The sequence below is a fragment of the Hemibagrus wyckioides genome, linkage group LG28 (assembly GCF_019097595.1).
Source record: "Hemibagrus wyckioides isolate EC202008001 linkage group LG28, SWU_Hwy_1.0, whole genome shotgun sequence".
In the NCBI taxonomy this organism is placed as follows: Eukaryota; Metazoa; Chordata; class Actinopteri; order Siluriformes; family Bagridae; genus Hemibagrus; species Hemibagrus wyckioides.
In genome coordinates, this window is record NC_080737.1 from 13,138,097 (window position 1) to 13,141,667 (window position 3,571).

General features: G+C 37.8%; 1 protein-coding gene across 1 annotated transcript; it reads right to left on the bottom strand.

The window, feature by feature from the left end:
• Window positions 1-1,372: 1,372 nt before the first annotated feature.
• LOC131348628 (uncharacterized) lies at window positions 1,373-3,571 on the bottom strand. Its single transcript, XM_058383753.1, has 4 exons — window positions 2,952-3,571; window positions 2,405-2,432; window positions 2,214-2,291; window positions 1,373-2,045 (listed from the first exon to the last, which is right to left on the bottom strand). The coding sequence occupies exons 1-4, from the start codon at window positions 3,054-3,056 to the stop codon at window positions 1,621-1,623; spliced, it is 636 nt and encodes a 211-aa protein (XP_058239736.1). The 5' UTR covers window positions 3,057-3,571; the 3' UTR covers window positions 1,373-1,620.

Sequence of the window (3,571 nt, forward strand, 5' to 3'; positions counted from 1 at the left end):
CTTGATTTTTCACTTATTTGTGGTAGGGAAAAGCATGTCTACAAGTTTCTCTGTGAATTGCTAAACACATCTGCTTGTATACAAAAATTCTAAGGTAAATAACACAGGCTTGTCTATGTGTGGCCCTGCGACGGACTGGCGACCTGTCCAGGGTGTACCCCTGCCTTTCGCCCTATGTGCGCTGGGATAGGCTCCAGCAGACCCCCGTGACCCTAGGAGTCCTAGGAATAAGCGGGTATAGACAATGAATGAATGAATGAATGAATGAACACAGGCAATGAAAACTTTAATTTAATATCATAAAACACTAATATCAAGAAGTCTTTTTAATAAGATTCAATTAGAAATATTATCTTATGTTACACTCTGGTTTCCTCCCATAGTACAAAAACATGTACATTAGGTTGATTGGTCATTCTAAATTGCCCATAGGAGTGTGTGTGAATGTGTGTGGTTGTCTGTCTATATGTGTGGCCCTGTGATGGACTGGCGACCTGTCCAGGGTGTACCCCTGTCTTTCGCCCAATGTGTGCTGGGATAGACTCCAGCAGATCCCCGTGACCCTAATTAGGAATAAAGCAGGTATAGAAAATGGATGGATGGATGGATGGATCTTATGTTACAATTGTACTGCTCCTGGGATGAAAACATCCTGTGAGCAGTAATTCTACAGGAGGAAATTTCATCATTATAAGAGAGGTCAGAGGGCAATGTCCAGACTTGACCTCAAGTAACAGATAAGACCACCTTCTTTAACTATGGTGAGCAAAAAAAGCCTTAAAGACCTTAAAGCAGATGGGCCAAAAAAGGAAATGACCATATCAAGTTTAAATCCTGGAACAGGAAGCTAAGGTTATAGTGGGCAGACTCACTGAAAGTCTAGAAGTGACGATGATTAGAAAAACTGGGAGATGGAGAGAGAAGATAAATAAATTGAATACACTAAGAGAAATAGGATGTTATTGGACAATCATCCATCATCCTTTTGTAAAGAAAGTGTGTGTGTAGAAGAGAGATTAACAAGAATGTATGCATACTATCATGGATTATTTATTGCTATTTCTATTAGAGAAAATCATCAGTATAATCGTTGAATTGCACACTGCAGAGCTACAAAGACTCTTGCACAGTATCTCCTATTCTCCTAAAAACATCTTTTAAATTCCATATTACATTTTAGTATCTTTATCTGGTTTTCAAAAGAAAATGAAGAAAATAAAGAGTTTATTTAGAGACTTTTATTTAACTGTCAATTTATCACAATCAAACATCAGCCCAAAAAGACGTTTTAATATAAAACACGTCCATCGCCAACTGGCAATGAGAACCATTCAAATTCTGGGCCATTATTCATCAAAAAAGACAAATAACACAAAGGCCTTATTTTTTATTCAATATATGATATTCAGCATATAAATTCCTTAAGGAAACATGTTTTACAAGAATTTCTACTTTGTAGTTTAAAAAAAAAACCTCTACTAAAACAAGCAAAATGCAAACAAATATTATATATTTAAAAAGCAATGGTCCCTTTTTTGCTTCGTGATTTGCACATAAATGCAATAATAGAAAATAATATTAACACCAAAATGTGAGTTTTGATTTAAAGTAGGAACCATACTACAGACGAGTGACACTGAGGTAAGTGCTGGCATCCCCGACTATAAAATGATGATTCTTCTCATTTATGACAACTCTTAGCATTGTTCCTTTTTCAAACCTAACCACTTGACTTAAAGTAACAGACTGATGCCAGTCTTGCACACATTGCATCGTGTCTCCACCCTTCATGACTTCTATCCACACAGGGTAAGCAGAACTGTATTGCTCAATTTTGGTTTTCAGAAACAACGTTTGGTTACACATAGGATCATTCGGTATATAGTAGTACATTTTCAGATTCACTAAATACAGGCCATTCTTAGGCACAACAAGGGTTGTGCTGTTGTCCTCCAGTTTGAAGTTGCCTCTTGTGTGGTACAGCCGCCAAATGTAAATGCCATCCTTCTGTAAAGGAGCCACTTTCCCATTGTTTCCTATTGCAGCTTTAAGAGAAGAAGGAAGAATTAGGTTTAGTGCTCAGATTGGCTTCAATTCACATAAACAGATTTTCAAGTAAAGGCATAAACAATTTAGAAAGAATAAAGTGTTTTCTTGAACTTGAACTAGAGTGACTTGATTGAGTTTGAGTAACTGAGGATTGAGTTGCTTACTCAGTAGATGCGCTATCTCCCAAGCACGTCTAACATTCTTAGATGGCTGGACACTTTGCTGGTCACCTGCCTGGATATCTGCATAACAACAGAGAGTCAACACCCAAAATATACACACCATAACAGTTTAAATTGTATTTCAATTCGACGGAAAAGAAAGAACTTCTGAATAGTAGAATATAAAAACTTACCATTGGGTTGCTGATGAATAACTGATGCCTAGAAGAAGAAGGAGATTGTGAGAAACTTTAACATGTAGAGAATATTCAAGCAAAGGTTCCAATACTCAACATTACTCAACCTACAAAACGGGGTAGGTTTTATATTAATTTACAAGGTCCTACGTGAGCTTTTGGTCAGAAAGTATGAATGAATAGTATTATGAAGTCAGTATTCTATTCTGACATCCTGTACTTGTATTTAGTAGGATAGCGTCCAGTGATGATATATTAAAGTAGTTTAAAGTATTTTACTTTGATTCTTTTTAAAGGTAGCCTACTACTTTCAAATAACCATACTAAAAACATACCACCTAGAGATGTCGAGGCTATCCCTACAGTATTTGATGATTTTTTTTTTATTTTTCTCGTGTAAACATGAGAAAAATAATTCGCATTCAGAAGTTATTTATTTCTCTCGGAATGCTGTATGCGGTTGTATGTGTTATTTGCGCATCTACAACATCTGTAACCACATCTGGGTCTCTTCTGTACTCTAGAGTGCAGTCTGGTACATTACCTGAGTGACGCGTAGTGATGCTTGGAGCCAGAGCATCAGGATCAGGAATCCGGTAGCGCGGCGCAATCCTGGCTCGTGTCGCCTCGTGGCTCGACAGTGCTGCATAGTCGCATGCAGTATTTCCCCTTGTTTCGCGGCCAAGTCGCAATCCTAGCGTTTGGGCTTTACACTTCTCCTTTATGTTGCTATTCTGTGTCCTGCTCATTTCCATGGTCCTGATTTTATTCACGCGCTTGTCAGATGGACCGCCCCAAAACGTGAACGCGCCCTGCCCCTCAGAGGACCTGATAATCAGGGGAAAGATCATGACGCAAGAATTTGGAAGCCAGTCTGAGGAACCGCTCTTCTCGAGTCAAGTGAGGAAAAAGGGCGTGGTATGCAAATGAATGAAAACCGACACGGATTTCATTGCGCGGGAATTCAGTGACACATGAGTACACTGTTTAGTCGATTAAATGTACATTTTCACTGTGTTAAAGAGAGAAAAAAGTTTTTAAAATGTGATTTGTGTGTATTATTAATCCTTCGGGATTAAATAAAGTTATCTTATCTTATAAAATAAGTCTTATCTTATTTAAGTTTATCCACTAGGTATAATGACAACATATTAAGATGGTGGA

What these genes read in the sequence shown, in the direction of transcription:
- LOC131348628 (XM_058383753.1), bottom strand. Translation starts at nt 3,056, where the DNA reads ATGCAGCACTGTCGAGCCACGAGGCGACACGAGCCAGGATTGCGCCGC. An exon ending in CATCACTACGCGTCACTCAG is followed by an intron (nt 2,433 to 2,951) that starts GTAATGTACCAG and finishes TTCTTCTTCTAG; the next exon opens with GCATCAGTTATTCATCAGCA. An exon ending in TATTCATCAGCAACCCAATG is followed by an intron (nt 2,292 to 2,404) that starts GTAAGTTTTTAT and finishes GTTGTTATGCAG; the next exon opens with ATATCCAGGCAGGTGACCAG.